The sequence below is a fragment of the Zootermopsis nevadensis genome, unplaced genomic scaffold, assembly GCF_977971745.1.
Source record: "Zootermopsis nevadensis isolate Lab colony 2312 unplaced genomic scaffold, Znev_1.0 Znev_ptg000019l, whole genome shotgun sequence".
NCBI classification, from domain to species: domain Eukaryota; kingdom Metazoa; phylum Arthropoda; class Insecta; order Blattodea; family Termopsidae; genus Zootermopsis; species Zootermopsis nevadensis.
In genome coordinates, this window is record NW_028259151.1 from 1,589,314 (window position 1) to 1,609,769 (window position 20,456).

At 40.7% G+C, this 20,456-nt stretch overlaps 1 protein-coding gene across 1 annotated transcript in view; it reads left to right on the forward strand.

The window, feature by feature from the left end:
- LOC110840682 (uncharacterized) overlaps positions 1-19,641 on the forward strand; it is a 55,308-nt gene extending 35,667 nt beyond the window's left edge. The window contains 8 exon segments of the mRNA XM_087351547.1: positions 4,194-4,324; positions 4,326-5,399; positions 5,775-6,522; positions 6,525-7,394; positions 7,603-7,782; positions 7,959-12,502; positions 13,194-13,270; positions 18,493-19,641. Of these exon segments, the coding sequence (XP_087207673.1) occupies positions 4,194-4,324; positions 4,326-5,399; positions 5,775-6,522; positions 6,525-7,394; positions 7,603-7,782; positions 7,959-9,392 (4,437 nt within the window). The 3' untranslated portion in view covers positions 9,393-12,502; positions 13,194-13,270; positions 18,493-19,641.
- The last annotated feature ends 815 nt before the right edge of the window (positions 19,642-20,456 follow it).

The following is a 20,456-nucleotide window of genomic DNA, read 5'->3' on the forward strand; positions in this document are numbered from 1 at the left end:
CCAAACGCCTACATGGCGTATAGTGGGACAAACTTTACTTTTTAATACTCACAAGGAAGTCCAAATAGGACAACAATGCATCGACTGGTAACAATGCTTTGGGAGGTTCTCGAGTGTTTTGAGAGGCAATTAACGGTACCAGAATCTTTTTCTTCATTTCATTTCTCTGTTGGAACAAAATGAAAAGTGCTGCTGGTTTCACCAAAATGGGGCCATGGCCCAAACTGCGAAAACAGCTGTTTTATTGCAAAAATTATTCTGCGAGCACATTGTTGGAAGTGGGCGCGGTGATACCTTATCTTTCGAGATATTCATGCATGGGAATTTCTGAAACAAAGAATTTGTTATAATAACTCGCGAAGCTTGGAGGAACTGAAAGAGACTTGCAAACATTGACCCGGAAACACTTCGAAACGTCGCGTAAAACACACTACATATTTGGCTGTTTATTTTCTAGAGGACTCTGGACGTTCTCAGCATTTGCTGTAAAGTTGTTCTATAAATTCTCGCTAACAATCAAGAACTAGGTGTTAAACTACACGTCTGTCTTGTTATACTATTGCTTCCTAAGCGTACTTTCCTGTACGTAAAAAAATTGTAATATTTGCGAATTTGTAATTCTATGCCCGGCTGTATCTACGTATCATGTATGTTTGTATCATAATTGGCATAATTTTATCTTTCGTAAAAGCTAAAGGCCTACCAATATAAGACATTTCTTTCATTGCAATTCTGAGAATGACAAACACTTCTTTCTAGATTATTCTACATGCAGAACGTGATCACAAGACACTTTGGCTGTGCCAATCATAGATCATGATTTACCCACAGTCACTCGATTCCAAAGAAGGATATCTTGTGACAAGTTCATAAATTTCACATGCAAATTTATTGTTTACTTATCTCGATGTGAAGTGTTAAACAAATGGACTGATAATAAGCCTTGTCTGTAATGTTATATGATTATAAATATTAACTTACATTGGTACAGACATACAATTTAAAACAGTGTGCCAGTCCAGGTCCGTGGTTCAATTCCCGAACGGACTGAAACTTGAGATGAGGGGTAAACCAGGCTTTGGCATATTAATCTGGTTTATATGAACGAAGGAGGTGTGATTAGATGATACTTGGTACACCTCACTTCATCAAAATTTGAGTGATTTTATTAAGTTTTGGCTTTGTCCAATGTATCACATTGGGAAAGAGAGTGGCGCCATCCTGGCGTGTGAAAGTCTCTCCCCCCGACATTCAGTTTAGTGACCGTTGGTTTGGGGCGCCCTAGTATTTGTGAAGTGACGATTGCCAGATGACCGCTGCTCCACTACGACTCGGACCAATGGAATTTGAATGTGGCTGTTCGGCACGTTTCCGACGTCATAAGTGACTTTTTGGGGGACGAATCGGATTGTCATATTTAATTCAAAATTCAAGAACGGTTACGTTGCGGGAATATAAAAAGCGAGATTGCGTTGGGGCTCGCTCTCTAAAAGTTCGGTTCTTCAAGGCAAGCAGACAGTTTCTCCTCGATTCATCAAATTTCAAGTACAAAATACAACAGCCGAATCATCGCGCTGCCCAAAAATCAGAATAACTTATTGAAAGGAATTAAAAGGTGAAATATTTCCAAGGTGACTTCGGTGTGGTCTGCAGTTGATCATCCCCACAGATTTCACGTCCTTGGCCCACGGCCGCTCCAACTATCACAGTCCCCGTATAATCCCTGAGAGTCGGACAATCTTGCTCGCCGACAAACCCTACACCAATTATTATTCCTTATATCCTTCCGCTTTATATCAAGCTGTAACCGCAAGCAAACCGGGCACGCTTCTGGGTTTGATCCCGGGGCAACCAGAGTAAGAAGAAAAACAGTCAGCGGAAGGGCGGTTGCAACAGTTTTCTTTAATATAACATATATCTTTACACAGCTTTAGTAATTTAGTAATTCAGATTAATTTTTCGTCCGTCTACTTCAGTTATGTTTTATGTTCATAAAGTAATGAGTAACCGCACATAATAATTCCTTCCTTTCGCAACATTGAAAGGTGGACTTTTTGGAGTATACCGAAATGCCAAAGGTGTTCTTTATGCCACATCAGCGCGATGATATCAGCAATTCAACTAAGGAAATAACTGCAACAATGTAAATTAAGTAATTGTCATGAGAGTGGCTCAACAATGATAAAGTTACAAGACAGACAAGAAATATTGCAAAGCCCACATGTTGTTCTTATCACACCAAAGGTTTAAGATCTTTTAGAAACTACCATTTCATTGGTCACTTTATGTAGAATACGTCTTTTACTTCGTCAACAGCCATGGAGATGGAGGCAGTATGTTCCTCCTTAATGTTGGTATCTTCCCAGAAGTTCACACGACGTCATAACTGAGAACACTAACATAGATATGTGAATTATTTATTCCGAAACCATGCTTAATTCTTTCGTAAGAAAACATTGGCTTCTCACTTATCATCTATCTTAGCCTGTGTGTGACTGTTCTAGACATCAGAGTTAACCAGGAAAATGGTGTGAACGTTGTCCGGGAACCTCGCCGACGAAAAAGTCCTCGAGCTCGTAGTGTTTTAGAATGACTGCAAACATAATTACTGGGTGTTTAAGATAGAAGCAATCAATAACATTACTGTGTAGGCCAACAGAATGCGAAAATGTTTACTAATATATAGGCCGTCCAACACACTTTCGAGACACGTAAGCCTAATTTCATTAATTATTAAGCAGAAACGTGGCTGTTATGCTGGTGCTATTTTAGCTCTCAGGACGAGCTCACATAGAAATAATTGGAACGGAAACGACTGTGGGAAAAACCCTTGTAAATTTCTTGTCACGTCACCAGCTTATCATTCATATCAGATAATTTGAAGTGCTATTGTTTGCGACGTTAAAATACATGGGCCAGTGCGAAATAACCTGTAAGGCCTATCTACGTACTATGACAATAGAAAGTACATTATGTTGAGACTGTTAAAACAAATATAAGAATGTTTCAAACTATTTTGCGTTCTTCACACAGAGCTCACAGGGTGAACGCATATAAGGAAGGTCCTGTCCGTCCGTTTCCATGTTTTATCTTCGTTAAGACTGAACGGGTATTTATAAAGCGAAACTTTGAAGATATATCTGGTCGGAAACTTCTCCAGAAATTGATCCCTAAATTATTAAATGATACGTCTCCCCAGCCTCATTCGGAGAAAAGTACGCGTCATTAAACAATGTTATTTTATTGGGGCCAAAGTTAATTTTCAGGTATCTCTGTGATCAGATACTTTATCAATTCTGGACTGCAGGCCAGACAGATACAGGTAAATAAATTATACAATGATCTAGCTTATTTCAAAAGCTTGCTGTCTCTTAAATAGAGAACACTTTTTATATTTGTAGTCTAGCGGTTAGAACGCTGGCCTTGCAATCCTGGTGTCTCGGGTTCGATTCCCGGCGGTGCCCGAATTTATAACTTGTGTTGGGCAAGGCCGTGGTCTGGGCAACACGGAGTTTTCCTCCGGGGGCTTCTTCCCCGGTTTCTCCGTGGCATCCCAACAATTACTCCATTCACACACAGAAGAAGGCAATGGCAAACCACTTCTGGATCATCTGCCAAGAACGTATATGAACAGGTCCCAGTCCGAGAAAAGGATGGAAGGATCCTGTTCATATGGACCTGTCGTCAGACAGAACACTAAATAAATATATTCTAACCTATGCCTGAGAATATGCAATTGCCATTTGATGCGACTGCCTAATAATTTAAGGTGAGTGTATGCTAAAAATCCTACAGTATCTGAAATCCGAATATGCATAGTAATAGTATAGAAATTTATACTACTTGTTAATGTACTTGTACTAGTATCCGTATTATGAAACACAAAGAGAATAAATTTGAAGAAAGATAAGTAAGTATAAACAATATAAGCAGTATAATAATTTTACTCCAAAGTTAAATTAACATGTTACGAAATTCGACAAAGAGCCCTGATCATAACGATTCATGTGTCACAGTATACAATGAAATGACAGTGTAATAGATTCATATATTAAGCCGGAGGATGTCTTGACTAAATGTGTAAGAACATCAAGAATAAATGTAATGTACTGAGGCGGTTTCATGAATCAGACATGTATAAAGTCGCACGTTGTTCCCAAGTGAAGTCACTTAATTGCGTTGTCTTCAATCAGGACACCCCGGCCACAACCTACCAAGACGGAGCTCTTCCCATGTACAAGAAGAGACGTGGTTCAAGTGCATTGCACAGAGAATTGTACGTCATCAGAGTGGCTTCGTTCCTCTTCGCGCGGGGCCTCTACAAGACAGGAATTTCATCTGGCTTCAAACGTCGACGGCGCTGGGGCATTTGATGACGTGGTCTTTAAGTACAGATTGAAAGGGCAAGATATTTGTAAGACGTGTTTCATACAGCTTAAGCATAAGAAAAACAAGAAAATCGAAAAGCCAATTCTGCGCTCCAGCCTCTTCCACCTGTCTGGAGATTTCAGTTTGTTCAAATATTTTGAATCGTACTGTGAAATTAAACGGAACGTTTCAGAAAATAGTATTCTGAAAATGTATGGATCGTTTGTTGACTTCGAGTTTATAATTTACACTAACGCCAGTCTGAAAGGCGGCATTGAAGTTGGAAACGACAAAAACCTAGTGAGCGTATTGAGTTCAGGGCCAAATGACGGGAAATATGTGACTTTCGATGAGAAATCTGGTAAAGACTGTTTCGAATTTTTTAGAGAACTGTTAAAGTATTATAATTTTCTGGTGCAAATGGCAGCATATACAGATGAAGAAATTAAGCAAGAAATAGATAATCTCAATAACAAATTTACAAACGACGACATAAAAAAGAAGCTGGAAAAATTAAAATCTGAACCGAGGAGTACAGCCTTAAAAAAACAGATCAAGGAACTGGAGAAATGTGATTTTCGATTATACGAAGAATTCTTGCAGAAAGTGAAAATATTTCAATGCCAGGCAAACGAAAGTTCCTTCGAGAAATTAATTAAGGAAGAACTTCAGGAAGCTTGTCATACATCATCTTCAGGCACAAATTCTATCTATGAAAAGCTCAAAGAAGGTTTGGGGAAGTGGTGGAAAGAAGAAGGAGAAGTAGATAGGCTCAGCGAAAGTTCGAATGTCTGGCAAGACATAAAACAGTTTTGGATTGAGAAAATAAATGAATTATCGGAAATAGATGTTCACGAATACAATGAAAATGGTATAAGTTTCACTAAACAACATATGCAGCCACTGAATGAAGCCTTGCAATGCAGCGTTTTATTAAACGTCATTTCCAAAAAAAAATTGTGGCACTTTATCCAAATTGAAAATATATCAGGCTCTCAATTCTTTAGGTCAAGAAAATTCATTATTCATTAGTTTAAAATCTTTACTGGATTAACGTGCAGAAATTTTTAAATTCTGGCCATGCAAGTGGAGTTCTGTCTTAGTCATTGACTGTGAGGAATGATGATAAAAATTTTGCCGAAATTCTTACAGACATATTGCATCATCCTCAGAAAAAGTGTGTTGTAATTTCACAACATAATCTCCCTCATTTGGCTTCCCAAATTCAACAGAAATTGCAAAATGTATACGCGGAGTATGAAGATGACTGCAAATTGTTTGACTTGGATAATAAATCACAGGAACTTGTACTGGAAAGAACTGTTGATTTTCAAGGAACAGAGATCCCATTAGATAAACTGATAGGTAAAGACCCTCTTGAAGATATAAAGCAGAGTATAAACTCACGAGTTTTGTCCTTATTACTGGGTAAGGAACGGAAACTGTGTAAAGTTGTCTGATCCTTCTAGTTGCTATGTCTCACGTATATTGGAGCATCATGTGTATTTGAATGATGATATTCTGAAGTCACAAGACACCACTAATGTGTTTGCAATTACTGGGTTAGAACCGAGCAAACTGAAAAAGTACTTACATGCCAGCGAGAAAATATATGTATTTAAACTTGATAAAATATTAGGAAACTACCGCCTGAAGATTGTAGACCCTTCCAACAAGCCTATAGGACACCATAATGTTTTTCAATCAGTCAACCCAGAGGAAGTTAGATACGTTATTCTTGGAAACAAACACCCTGAAAGTAACTTTAAGGAACTGAAAAAGTTTTGCAAAAATGTGCATTGGGTTCATGTGAAAGACGATTTCTTTGTATGGAGAGACTCGAGTAGTGACATTGATGTCATCTGCAAATATATTGACAAAACAAAATGCGAGTCGTATGACGTCAGGAGTATATTGAAACACAATGACTCCACCATGTTGCTTGCAGCCGAACCAGGAATGGGAAAATCTACGTTTCTCTCCCACATGGAACATGAAATAAAGAAGTGGAAACCTTCGATGTGGGTGCTAAGACTGAATCTAAATGACCTTACAAGTTCACTGGAAAGTACTAAATTTGAAGGAGAATGCATCAACAAGTGCAAGGAATTCCTGTGGGAAGCCGCTCATTCGAAGGAACAAAATGCTTTAGAACTAGAAAAAAAATATTTCTACACTCGTTGGAACAGACAGGTAGCGTAGTTGTAATGTTAGATGGATTCGATGAAATAAGTCCATATTACAGTGGTAAGGTAGAGAAGTTAATAAGAGAAATAAGGAATAAAATTGATTCGAAGATTTGGGTTTCATCACGTTCCTCCTACAAGATGAACTTGGAGAAGATCTTGATGAAATTTGCTTTTACGTTACGGCAACTCACTAGGGAAGAGCAGATTACGTTTTTGGAACAGTACTGGAATAAAACAAATGGAGAACTGAAGCAAGGAAGCCTGCGAAATTTCGCCGAAAAGTTGCTCAGGGCGACTTCAAAGAACTTCAGTGACAAAAATGGAAACTTTACGGGCATTCCATTACATACAATGATGTTAAGTGAAGCCTTTGTGAATGAAGTTGAAAATTACTGCTTAAATGGGAAGGTTGATTTATCAGAAAACTTTAATTTACTCGATCTGTTTAGGAAATTTACGGAGAAGAAATATGATATTTACTTGGAAGAGAAGAATGCAATGGATTGCACAAAACCTAATACAAAAAAGGAGAGACAGAATTACGTAAAGAAACACATGATTCCAGCGTTAATGTCGTTGTTCTCCCGCGACGAACTCAATCGGCTCCTGGATACAGAAGTTACCACTTACTTGCAAAAAGTAAAGAAATTCCTTAAAAGTAGAAAGTCAGATCAATGTGGAATGATAACTGACTTTACGGGAAGCAGTCCGAGTTTTATCCATCGATGTTTTGCAGAATATTTTTCTGCCAAATGGTTTTCTAAGAATTTTTCTAGGTGTGGCAATTTCATTTCGGACATTATTTTCAACCCTACGTATGAGATAAATGAGCTGGGATAGCTCAGTCAGTATAGTGACTAGCTACGGGCTGGACGACCGGGGTTCGATCCCCGACGAGGGCAGAGGATTTTTCCTCTAGCCTCTGCGTCCAGACCGGCTCTGGGGCCCACCCCGCCTCCTCTACAATGGGTACCGGGGTCCTTTCCCGGGGGTAAAGCCGGCCGGGGCGTGATGCTGACCACTCACCCCCATCTAGTGCCGGGGTCAAGGAAGAGAGGAGCTATACCTCCACTCACCCCAAATGCCCACATGGCGTATAGTGGGACAAACTTTACTTACGTATGAGATAATACGGAATATTTTTGATAGGATACTTGCACAAAAATCCAGACTCATTGATGCTGTTTTGAACAATGACCCGGAAGCTGTCAATAAGTTGCTGGGGTGAAAACAGATGTGAACAGTGTAGACAAGGGTGGTATAACTGTGTTGCATTTGGCAGCATCGTATAATAGCATAATTATTAAAAGACTGTTGTCAGTCTCAGGTGTTGATACCAACATACCAGATGGAGTCCTTAAGTGGAAGCCGCTGAGGTACGCTGCCACAGCGAGATCATAAATGGCTGTGGACAGCTTGTTACAGGGTGGCGCTGACGATAATGTGCTTACTGAATTTTATCAGGACCAGGAGTGGAGACCGGCAGCACTGTTTGCATGTGCAGAGAAGGGACACAGAAACATGTTGGAGTTCATATTGAATTCCGGATTTGATGTTAATGAAGAACTGATTAGTGAGAGTATTTTTAATAATTTTTCTCTCCTTCATATAGCCTCTCAGTACAGCCAAGAGGGAGTTGTAAGACTTCGTATTGAAAGAGGAGCTGATATTAATATTCAAAACTTCGACTATGAAACTGCTCTTCACTTCGCTGTTGAACGATGTAATGTAGGCATTATGACGTTATTAGTAGATAAAATAATGTCTGTCAACGAAACTAGTATAGGCGGCATGTCTCCGCTATACGACGCAGTTGGCCGTGGTAATCTGACAGCAACAGAACGTATAGTCGAAAGAGGCGCTGATTTAGAGGTAGCTGAAGATAATGGCCGGACTGCACTGATGGTGGCTACATCCGGTGGCCATCTAGAAGTAGTTCGTTATCTTGCAATGAATGGAGCAGACGTAAATGCTTGCACCATTTATGAAACTGCTTTGCTCTTGGCAACTGAAGGGGCACATTTTGACGTGATGGGTTTCTTACTAAAACAGGGCGCGGATATTAATGGCAGCAATGTTGAACGAGGCATAAGTCCGTTACAAGTTGCAATTGAGAATTACGACTTACAGACAGTGAAGTACTTCATTGAAATTGGAGCTGATATTAATATTCACAGCTTCAAAAATGAAACTGCCCTTCACTTCACTGCTCAAGCTGATAATGTAGACCTTATGACGTTATTAGTAGATAAAGGAATGTCTGTCAACGAAACGTGTACTCGCGGCGAAACTCCGCTACACGAAGCAGCTCGCCATGGTAATCTGAGAGCATCAGATTTTCTAGTCGAAAGAGGCGCTGATATTAATGTTCACAGCTTAAAAAATGAAACTGCTCTTCACTTCGCTGCTCAAGCTGATAATGTAGACCTTATGACGTTATTAGTAGATAAAGGATTGTCTGTCAACGAAACGAGTACACGCAGCAAAACTCCGCTACACAAAGCAGTTCGCTATGGTAATGTGTGTGCAATAGAATTTCTAGTCAAAGGAGGCGCTGATTTAGAGATAGCTAACAATATTGGCCGGACTCCGCTGATGGTGGCTGCATATGATGGCTATCCAGAAATAGTTCGTTATCTTGCAATGAATGGAGCAGACGTAAATTCTTGCACCAATGATGTAATTGCTTTGCACTTGGCAACTATAGCGGAACATTTGGACGTGATGTGTATCTTACTGGATCATGGTGCGGATATTAATGGTAGCAATGTTGAACGAGGCGCGAGTCCGATACAAGTTGCAATTAAGCATAACGACTTACAGACAGTGAAGTAAAATGTATAAAATGTTTAAATTTGTATCTGTAGTCATCAAAGGTCATGCGATAAAAGTGGTTTACATAAACAAATACAAGAATTATGATATATGTTGTTACAGAATAAGATTAACTTTAGATATAATATATTTCAGCTGTTATAATGTGTTGGCTTTTGGTTAGGGTTCCTTGCAATAGTGATGGCGGGGTTATATATTATTTGATTCGCAAGGGGACTTCATGTGCCGAATTAAGCGGGAGACAAGTGTGGGAATATGATAAGCTGCCTCCCGGAAAAGATTACATATATTTTTGTTACTTCAAGAAGATTCTTAAAATATGTGATAGACGCTTCGAGCAACTGAAAACTAATGTTTTAATAATAAATTGGTGTGGATACGTGGAGATTAATCGCAGAGATGCCTGGCGAAATAAAGATCCGTGCGATAGGTAGGGGCGCCGATGGTGCTATTTCCTTGTGGATCTTCGGGAGCCAATGCAGTCTAGGAGGCCTCGAACTCCGTGGCCTCAGATGTTCGATGACCTGGGGAAGCGATGGCTGCTTGAGAAGGAGAACAGTCTTCCGTCCACGGTAACCTCCCGTATATGACTCCTGAGCCAGCACTTAGACAAAAATATTTTAGGCCTTGCTCCGAAAATCTTCAGTTTCCTTCGGCCTGTGAGAATGCCTCGGGACTTAAGACTCCTGGCGTGTATAGTGCGCCATGCGAATGCGGTAAAGTCTACATCGAGCAGACCGGCCGATCCATCGATACCAGAATCAAGGACCACCAGCACTACTTCCGTCTCGAGTATTTACACAAATCCGCCTTGGCCGATCACGGTATCAACCTGGGTCACCCATTCAACTCCAGAACACCACAATCCTTATCCACCAAATCCAAATACAAGGACCGGATGATCAGGGAGGCAATTGAGATCAAGCTGAGCACAAACAACTTCAACAAGGAGGATGACCGCCTGAACCGATCATGGAAATTCTTCATCAGCGCTCTTGAAGGATCTAGGAAGCAGTGGGTGTTTGTTAATCTACACTGAAATAGTTAGCGACTGAGCACTTGCCATTGGTTGCTACCATTGATATTAATATCAATTGTTCCCAACAGATGGTGACGAGTAGTTTTACTACTAATGTGGTTAGGTGACAGCACTGTATATTGTGACGTCATCCACCATGTCAGTGGTACCGGAATGATAGATGTTTCTTTGATTGTAGCATCGTGAAATGCTGCATCTATCTTCAGGTCAGTGACATATTAGAAACGGCTTTTAATTTTCTACCAGACTGCAGCTCACTATAACTGCGCTACAACCCAGAAGACATCCATCTTCTTACTCACCACCGTTAGAACCTCAAATCTTACATCAAGGTATCAATATGTGCGTATTCTGTGTGATTATGTTTCTGTTCTTCTGTGGTCACGGAAGGGAAATTACTCTCCTATAATGTTGTTTATAACCGTGGTTTACACAATGTTGGTATGACAAATAATACCAACTGTTGGTAACTACCAACGTTGGTATAAGGGTTATCGCACACTTAAGACAAACAGTCCGACGACTGTTTCGTCGTTCGCACAAAGCCCTTACCCGGTGTCCTACGTGAGCGATTAAATGCGAGCGGTGCGATTTGCGTGGGTGAAGCGGAAATATCAAACTGGCTGTTTGTATGGCGCTGTCCTAGGTTACAGCGAATCAGTCAAGAGAGTAAAGCGGCCGGATTCCGAGATCAAATATTTTGATATTTTCGCGCAGGTCGCTGCGCTGGCCAGTAAGGCGCATGCGCAGATAATCTCTGACTGTGCAGTACAGGGAAGGGGCATGCGCAGGAAGGCCGTGTGTTTCTCTCACCTAGGACACAACAAGCGATTCCCTTATGTCATATGACACCCCATGCTGCTTATCCAGCTCGCACAGCTCGCTTCTTATCGCTTACGTAGGACTAGTCCTACGTAAGCTTCTCGTCAGGTATTTTGAGGCCTACCTCTGTAGACTGGAGCTCTGGCTCAGGGCCTGGAGGATTGCTATCAACGTCTCGAAGAGCACCGCGGTTCGCTTCGTTAAGACGATGATATGCATCCAACAGCCCAGAGCAGTGCAGTTTCTCGGACAGCCGATACAATGGGTCAAAACAGTGCGGTATCTGGGGGTCACCCTTGACACCGTAAGGGCTTTGCCGGCCGGAGCTTCGGCTCATGGTAGGGTCACCCAAACCGAGCAGGTCTAAGGCGATGCGCCAGACTGAGTTGGGGGTTGGGCGTAAGGCTAACCCGGTGTCCTACGTGAGAGATTAAATGCGAGCGGTACGAGTTGCGTGGGTGAAGCGGATATATCAAACTGGCTATTTGTGCGGCGCTGTCCTATGTGACAGCGAAGTGTTCGGCGACAAAAGTCCAAGATCAAATATTTTGATATTTTCGCGCAGGTCGCTGCGCTGGCCAGTAAGGCGCATGTGCAGAAAACCGCTGACTGTGCAGTACAGGGAAGGTGCATGCGCAGAAAGACCGTGTGCTTCTATTGCAGTCTCTCACGCAGGACACAACAAGCGATTCCCTCATGTCATATGACACCCCATGCTGCTTATTCACCGTAAGAAAAAGCATTGTTACGAAAAAATTAAGTAATCTAATGAGTAACCATCTAATGTCAGGTGCCTGAGGCAATGCCGCCACCGTAATTATCTTTCAAACGATTTCAATTCCGCAGAGGCCACGCGGTCTGAGGCATAGACCTCGTGCGCTTGGGCAGTCGGACCATGGGTTCGAATTCCACTCAAGGCATGGATGTTTGTCCGCGTCTTTCTGTGATGTGCTGTCCTGTGTACAGGCAGAGGCCTTGAGACGGGCTGATCACTCGTCCAAGGAGTCCTATCAAATGTCTAGTAGGATTAAATGAATGAATGTGTACCTGGACAGCTATGGGTGAAAGTGGATAAAGACTAAAAAAAGATTTGAATTGAGCGCGTTCTGTTCGCACTGACATCTCTAGTGAGAGCTTACAAACAGTCTAGATGTATTATGGAGCCTGAGTGGGCGTTGTTTGTTTATGTTGAAGAAATATTTCGTTGTAGGCGCATATCTTCTAAGTTTTAAAGTTAGCAGATTGCACGGTAAGTGTAACTGACTGTTAGTTATTCATAATACAACTGATAAGATTTGAAAGTACAAATATATATGTCTGTCCTGAATCTACAGTCTTGTAACGTACTGGGTTCAGGCGGGAATAAATAATGCGTTTTGTTACTACGGCGGAGGTAATGGTATTTTCTGGCGCTGCATTGGCCATGTACCAGGCAGTGTGACGGCATAAAGTCTTCTTTCAGCCCTGCTTATGGTCTGTTTAGCAGTTTCTGTAGGTGATTTTAACTGGGAAACATGCTGTGAGTTCCCGATGTTATCAGAGCTAGCATATTTTTCTTTTTCTCTGTGCGTAATAAATGCAAGTTCCTAGTTGCGCGTATATTGTGGTTTTGTTTTTTACTTACATATTAAAATACCAAAAATTACCATTACCCTCTAAGATTCAGCATTTAGCTTTTGTAAACAATGTTCATAAAGCAAGAAAATTAAATTTTCCTTTTCCCCACTTAGGCTAATCTTCTGCATGTAGGCTGGATGTTAGAGAAAAAGGGTTATGAAGGTAAGTGATGAACTGAACGGAACTGGCTTTGAACTGTTTCCATTGACAATCTTGAATGCTAGCTGTCCTCAGTGTTCTGCTTCTAGTACCACAGCTAGTGAGTAGCATCTGTTTTTTAAGTCCTGTCCTGGAACTTATGTAAAATGTTGTTTTGTCAGCAGGATAAACTAATGTAGTCCTGCTTCGGTCCACTACAGTACTTGGCCCCTAAAGCAATGAGGGGACAGGGCACAGCATGGTAATTATTCCATTCCATAATGATACAGTTTAATTTAACTGAACCACCAGTGGTTTTTGGATCTGGTGCAGTCGCCTGCCTGGTATCTGGTGGAATAGGTAATGCATATTTGTAAGAAAGTGGAATTTGAAACACAAGCACTGGAGATTCTCTGAAGTACTCAATAACACTTCTTAATTCTTCGTCTGCTGTTGCAAGAAAAAATAGCTGTAATTGTTAATGTTGGCTCCATTATTCTTCAAAACATAGAGGAAGATATTAACATCCAAGACACAAACTGAAATTTAAATGTTAAATATAGTGTGACATTCACCTCTTGTATTAAAGTATACAACAAAATTTGCAAGAACTTCTTTTTCAATTCAATTCTTTATTATTTGTGTGCTGTATCAACAGCCTGATGGCCAATTACAGATACAGCACAGAGATAAACTCAGAAACACAGTAAAACATAAAAGGTAAAACAAGCAATATATAAAATACATTGAAACGGAAAATACACAAAAAATTACTACTAACTACATTATGATATTTGTAAAAATAACATGAATCAATTAGGTAAATTATGCTATTATAGAATATGATTAAGTGTGACAATTTTCGTCTCGAATATGTCCAAATCCCTGCAGACAACATTAGCAGCTGATGCGCATCTAGCAGAAGGACTGTTTTTGAACAAGGGGCTAAAACTGAACATAGAAAAATCTCTCAGATTCCGAGCAGGAATGCGGAGACCGACAGCTTCCAGAAGGGAAGGACAGCATTTAAAACCACGGTAAACCTGTGCAAGGAACAGTGCATCACTGCAATGCCTTCTCTTACGCAGGGTATGGAGTTTTAAATGCTCTAACGCATCAGCATAGCTGTAATGCACTTGGGGGAGGAAACGATAGTAGCAAAGGGCTGCAAACTTCTGCTGGATACGCTCCAGTTTGTTGGCATCAGTAGTCGTAATAGAATTCCAAACGACCGAGGCGTACTCGAGCTTGGATCTAACTAAGGTTACATATAACATATACAGGCAATCGAGAGAAGAGAACGAAAAGGTTAATGTGCGAACAAGACCCAGCAACTTAATACAATGTGAAAATATGTGGTCAACATGGTTGTGAAATCGGAGCTTGGAGTCGATAAATATTCCCAGGTCTTTAATGATATCGGTACGTGTTATGGAGGAATGAAAAAGTTTGTAATCAAAGATCAAAGTAGTGGTTTTCCTGGAGAAGGAAATTACTGTAGTTTTACTAATATTGAGTTTCATGAAGTTAGCAGTGCACCAACCTTGTACCGAGTCAATGTCAGTTTGAAGTTGATTGCAGTCGTTGGGAGATTTAATGGCACGAAAAATTTTGATATCATCAGCGAAAAGAAGGCATTTAGAATGATTAATTACTTGGCATATGTCATCAATAAACAAGTTGAAAAGTAGAGGACCCAAAACAGATCCCTGTGGAACTCCAGAGAGGACTACAAAAGGAGACGAAAGAGTTCCAGAAATGCGAACCTGGGATTGTCTGTTGGTTAAGTAACTACGAAACCAGTGTACATAACCATCAGAGAGTCCAAAAGCACTGAGCTTGTTGAGTAATAGATTGTGAGGGACAAGATCAAATGCACTGCTAAGATCAAAATAAACAGCATCAGCTTGACCCTGGGAGCCAACTATTGGGTTAATAAAATCAAGATAAGTTACGAGATTACTAACTGTAGATTTAGATTTAGTAAAACCATGCTGACAAGGATTTAATTTCGATTTTATGTAATGTGAGATATGATCATAAATAACAAGTTCAAATAATTTGGAAAAAGTATTAAGTATAGAAATGAGTCGGTAGTTACTAACAGTGGCAGAGTTACCTTTTTTAAAAACAGGAACTACTGCTGCCTGTTTCCATAAAATAGGGAAATAATTCTGTGCTAAACTTAGATTAAAGATGTGCTTGAGAACAGGAACAAAGATTTCCGAACAACCCTTTATAACAAAGCTAGGAATGTCATCAAGTCCGACAGATTTGGAAGGTCTCAGACGACGAATTGCTTTACAAATGTCCAATTCGGAGATAGGGGCTAAAGACAAGAAGTCAGAGGACTCCACAGGGGAAGGGGATACGCCTAAAGAGATACTGTAGACCGACTGAAAATGCTTAGCAAATGCATCGGCAACAGAATGGGGTTCAGCCAAATGAGTGCCGTTAACCTCAAGCTGAATACAGGTGGAATTTCTTTTTCTACGTGACGCCACGTATTTCCAAAATTGCTTGGGTTGCGACTTTAAATTGTCGTCAATCGACTTCAACCAAATATGTCTGTCAGACTTGATTGTAGCCTTCACTAGCTTGCGATAGAAGGAAAATTTACTATAAAAGTAATCAGAGTTATTCTTTTTAAAACGTCTGTAAAAGAAATCTTTCTTCCAGATGTAGTACCGTAAGGCACTCGAAAACCAGTGAGGGAATTTTGAATTTCTGATATACCCGCGGGGAATAGCCTTATCTATAGCATTTAAAACAACCGAGTCCAGGCTAGCGACAGCATCATCGACAGCGGTGATACTGTACATATATGACCAGTCATAACTCGACAGAATGCTATACAACAGGGTGTAATCCCCAGATGCAAATTTACGGTAGGAAAGTTCGGAATTTCTTATACCTGTTTCCAGGGACAATGGGACATTAATAACAAAAGGTGGGTGGTAAACATCCGGCTTTACAATAAAAGTATCAATAAAGCTAGTACCCAACTCACTGAAGTTCGTAAATACTAGGTCAAGGAGACCACTGCTGCCAACAGTTTCCATGCATTGTCTGAGGTCGAGAAGACACGCGGAGGTGTAGTTGGCATCTCCCTTGAGTTTAGAATATTGATGGCAGTTAGCCAGAGGGAGACCGCGCTTCCAGTCAAAACGAGGGGTGTTAAAATCACCCATGCGAATAACCCGAAAATTTTGTGTGTCCAAATTGTTTTCTAGAAATCGAAAGTAATTAGCAACAACTTCAGGTTTAACATCAGGCGGAAAGTAATGGTTGCCAATGAGTAGATTTAGACCATCAAAAGAGGGGATTTCAACCCATACACATTCTTCGAAAGATTCTAAGTCGTGCCTGCGTTTACAGGCATGTATTCCGGGGGATAAAGCTATTAACACTCCACCTCCACGCGTCTTATTTGTGCATATTCTGTCAGAACGGAAAACAGTGTAACCGTCCGGAAATAAATTGTGATCGTAACACGAGTCGTTTAGCCATGTCTCAGTTAAACATAAGATACTATGACCAGAGGACCAGACGCTATCGTAGAATTCGAGTTGCTTGGTTCTGAGACCTCTGACGTTTTGGTAATAAATGTCTAAAGAATTGAAATGCTGTTTTCTAGTAGACATGGAAAAACCACCCGTGTTGACATCACCGGTGAGAGCCATTTAACTGAGTGAAGTAGCCCCATCTTCCAGAGGTTCCTCAGAAATGGCATTTGCACCTAATTGATCTGAAGGTGCGACACCTAGAGCTGAAACCTCTGCACCAGGGGAGGACGGACGAGATGAAAGAGTCGGAGGGGAATAAATTTGTTCAGGAGTAAGACGACCGAAATAAGGAGCAATCAAACACCCACTAGGCCAGACACCGATATTGTTTACAAGATGGAAGTCATCCTCTACGACTGAAATGTGGAATGACGCGTACGAGTTAAATTTTGTCTTTAACCTGGTGCAGGTAAGCGACGTAAGTTTTAATTGGTCTTTAAGTGAGCCTTCTATATCTGCGGAAGTGACGTCCGGGGAGAAGCGAGAGACGAACAGCGACTTCATTCTCACCCTTTTCGCTATGACAGACAGCGAAGAAGAGCTCCTCACTCCAATCATTGTGGGCCTCACTTTCTTGGAAGAGTTAGCCGACCCAGGAGGTTCAACTCTCTTCTTCCTAGTAACAGTTATAAAGCCATCGTCGGCAGACCCAGGACCTCGAGCTGAAGTAACGGGAAGTCCAGGTACAACGGTCCCCTCAGAACGACCTTCATTTATGGTGGTCTTAGGCGACACAATAGCAGTAGAGAAACTAACCGACAGCGCATTCTTGTAGGATTTGGGTGCCTTGAGCTTGGGACCTCCCAATGACGTCACGTCCCGCCGAGGCAACAAATCCTGCACAGATGGATCTCTAGGTTGTGCCGCCATATGCATGGTATCAATCATGAGTTTCATTGATTTATTTTCCTTGCGTAGTTGGCCGACTTCTTCAGTCAGCTTGAGAACCATCTCAATTAGGTTCTCGATTTTGTTGTTGGTGTGAACACCATTAATCCGAACAGCCTCGAGCTGCGCACTCAGAGCGTCATTGGCGTTTCGCTGGGAAGCAGCTTCCTTAACAACGGCCGCCATTTTTCCGCCAGTTTCAGAGGCCGATACGGACCTAAGAGAGCGAACAGGAGTATTTTCGGACCTCACTGAACGTAGCTTCCTATCGCAAGTGTCGCACTTATAGGTAGACTCGCCGTTTAAAGTGTAACAGGAATATTCTGCATCACTCACTCGCAGGCACGATAGATGATATCTTGCAGAGCAAGGCCCACTACAACGGAGAAACTTCTGTTTCCCATAAAATGACTTCTTACAAATGTCACACGTATCTTTGCTGGCAGTCATGCCAGCAAATAAAAGCTGATGCTGAAGGAAGACTAAATCCGCACTGGAAAGAGTACACCACAGAATACCACAGACAGCAGGTAGCGGAGCACGGAGCGAACACGTCTGCTCTCCACGAAGGTCACAGTAAGAAATGTAATTAAGCTTGCAGCAATGAAATAAGTACATACCAGAGTCATCAATCATAGCACGTCAACAACTCAAATTTTAAAAAATACCCCTGTTAGCTCTTTTATTTGTGATAGTTGGCTGTCTGTCCGACCACATTGAAGAACCCGGGATTGGGTTTTCATTACATTTGTTAATAATGCGGACTCATTTGCTGAGGTCATCAATGTCACATGATTTTGTAATATTAATTGAAAAACAAAAATAAAAAAGTGACTTTTAAGTTACGAATAAGAAATATACGAGGGAAACCATAGAGAATTCAGCATGGTTTATGTCTGGCTACAATTACTATGTCATCTTGATTTACGAAGAAAGCAACTGTTTGTTCTTAGAAATGTTTAAGTTAACATCAGATGCACGAAATAAACAACTCTGTTTGAATATATTCTTAATTATTCTGTTTCTGGAGGCCGTTGTGAGCATCTGTGATGGAAGGAGTGAAGAAATAAAAGTGACTCATTTCAGCTGTCGTCCTAAATTGAATTCTTGTAGGCAACTGATTGGTGGGCTGTGCGGTTTTGACGCACGAGATGCTGTCAAGAGCTATGCCTTTTGAAGCAGAAGGAGAAAACAACCAGCAGATGATATTTGAGTGAGTCTCGGCATCTAGAAACAGAATGGATATCCATGTTTCCTGGGAACAGCAAGTTTTTTAAACAAGTTCTAAAAAAATTAGTTTGTCCCTAACAAAGACTCTGTTAATATATATTGTCTGTTTTAATGCCACTGAAGTAGGTGCATTTACAAAATCCATTCAGAGAACTACCTTATGGCCAACAGGAAATAAGTAATTATGTTTATAAGGGAATAAACAATGTGAGGGACAGGGAAAGAAATGATTCCCAAAGCGAAAAAAACATTGTAGGAGAGCAATATTTCCTAATCTGGAAACCTAAATTAAAATGGCCATTTATCATAAAAATGACAAAAATGAGAAACATTCTTTGGAATATAAATTGAAATATAACTTTCTAATGCGAGAGAAATTAATTATATCTTTTTTTGTAGTCTAATTCTGAAAGCAGATGTGATTGTGCTCAAACACTTCCTACCAGGAGTGCCAAATCTCGTAGTGAGTGACACCAAATTACATTCAGGTGAGGGAAGAATGAGTGCCGAAAAAATGAAGAGGCGTCCATTCAACACTAAGTTTTTTTTCACACATCTGTTACCATAAAGTATAAATGTTTCAGTTCTAAATTGCCTTGTTCATGAATCTAATACGTTAGAGTCCTCATTATCAAATCTAAGCAGGATGTAAGGATGATCAGATAATTAAAAATGTCAATCCAGAAGCCTGAAGAAAGATGAAGGTAGTGCTACTAATGCCACATTCTCTCCAAAACCAATTATGAAGGCACTGTGAAGAAACTGATTTCACAAAATGTAGAAGGGGCTTGGTCAGGAAGTGTGATTCATTCTGCTACATACTCAGTTGGCAGCTGGTAAAATGAAACATTCTGAGATGGCACTTTGATAAAATGGAATGTCAGATAACTGAAGGTCAGATAATTGGGACCTTACTGTATTAATAATAAAACCCAGTGTGCAGTTTTAATGTTTCTAGATATTTTTTTGAACATCAGTAAATAAATAAAAATGTGGTTTATGTTCCCTACAGTGGGCTATCCGTAGGGTGGGGTGAGTGTTCAGAACTCCACATTTTGACATTATGAAGCATTATATATTTCATGCTGAGTGACAAATTAAGCACCTTATATAGATAGAAAATAAACACAGAGCATATTAGTTTAATTGTATTCATAGGATAGAGACAGGAATACATGTACAGTTTAAGTAAAGTAAAACTTATTACAGTTGCTGATCTTATGGAACGGACCCACATAGAATGCTTTACCCAGGCTCTGTGCCCCTCTGGGAATGGCTCCTCCTAATGAAACATCTCATGTGCAATAATTCTGGAAGCACTGGCAGTAGTTACATAATAAAATACATTAACAGGCTTAGGAAGACACTGCAAAACTTCCTGGGAGGTCAGAATTTCAGAAGAAACACCTCAGTACATGAGCAGACAACTTGAAACTTCCCTCCCAGTAAATGCGTCATTGCAAAACACTTACAAAGTGCACAGTTTGTATTTACACAGAAGACTTCATTTCATGATCCTTGTACATGCTCGCTTGATAATTGAAGGGTCTTTTAAACCGAGGTACTATCGTGTCTGCTTTGCCAGACTTCAGTCTGCGATAAGCACGCTGTTCCATAGCATTAAAGCTTGTGATTTGTACTACAGGACACCACGTGGGATGATATTGTGCCAGTCCAGGTCTGTGGTTCAATTCCCGAATGGACTGGGCCTTGAGATGAAAGGTAAACCAGGCTTCGGCATGTTGATCTGGCTTATAAGAAAAA